The sequence below is a fragment of the Gymnoscopelus braueri genome (assembly GCF_963280865.1).
Source record: "Gymnoscopelus braueri genome assembly, chromosome: 15".
NCBI lineage: Eukaryota > Metazoa > Chordata > Actinopteri > Myctophiformes > Myctophidae > Gymnoscopelus > Gymnoscopelus braueri.
In genome coordinates, this window is record NC_137620.1 from 15808449 (window position 1) to 15809501 (window position 1053).

The 1053-nt window shown below is 47.8% G+C and overlaps 1 protein-coding gene across 1 annotated transcript; it reads left to right on the forward strand.

Moving 5' to 3' along the window:
- Positions 1–492: 492 nt before the first annotated feature.
- LOC308101390 (vesicle-associated membrane protein 3-like) lies at positions 493–807 on the forward strand (the record flags this gene model as incomplete). The annotated part of the gene is made up of 1 exon (XM_080450813.1): positions 493–807. One exon carries the CDS (start codon positions 493–495, stop codon positions 805–807), a length of 315 nt encoding a protein of 104 aa, XP_080306939.1.
- Positions 808–1053: the final 246 nt, after the last annotated feature.

The window sequence follows — 1053 nt, forward strand, 5'->3', positions numbered from 1 at the left end:
TACATGCTTCCTCCACCAACAGTTGAGTCTGTTGTATATCACTACTTTTCATCATAGTGATGCCCCACCCATCATACAGTAGTTTATGCAATACCTGTTCTCAGAGTACCCAATGTGGTACCCACTACCATATGACCAATCAACTAAATATGGAGATCCCTGATGTTGTCAGAGACGGCTGACGTCGTGCTGATGATGTACATGCGCGAATACGCATAGAGATTTGGTGCGTCCTCCACAGACAGACAGATACAGATGGTTTTACGATTCTCGGAAACCATTGGTTGCTAAAACAAATTATGACCAATCAGAATCGACAATGTCACGGTGACGTCAGAGCACTGGCTGTGTTTATATACTTTCCAAAGTTGATCTTATGTCATTATAGTGCTGTTGATGTCAGTCAGTGTTTTGTGGTAGCACTGTTTCGTACCTGTTTTTTAAAAGGACTTCATAAACAGCAGTTCTAGGATTTAGAACCTTCAGTTGATAATGTCGGCCCCAGTGAATGTCGGCCCCGGCGCCAGGGAGGAACCAGGGAGGAGCCGTTTGCAACAGACGCAGGCCCAGGTCAAAGAGGTCGTGGACGTTGTGCGCGTTAACGTGGACAAACTGTTGGAGCGCGACCAGAAGCTGTCTGAACTGGACACCAGGGTGGACCAGCTCAAAGACGAAGCTGGTCGGTTTAAGGTCACCGCCGAGAGGGTGAGGAGGAAATATTGGTGGAAGAACTGCAAGATGACGCTCATCCTGGCAGCTGTTATCGTCTTCATCGTGGTTATCGTCCTTGTCTGGTGCCTGGCGTAAAAACTGCTACAGGAAGAGGGGTGGGTAGAACAGTGAAGTGGTTGTCGCCAAATCTTGGATTGCAATACTTCCACATTTAAAACGCCACTGTGAATGCTTCTACCGTTCGAAACCCTAGTGCGAGCGTTCTTCCGGGTGTCTCAAACGCCAGTGAACAACTTTCATTGAAATGAATAGCTGGGGGCGTGGCAGTCCGCCCTCTAGATATATTATAACTCTATGGTTGAGAGGTGAGGAGGTGCAGTG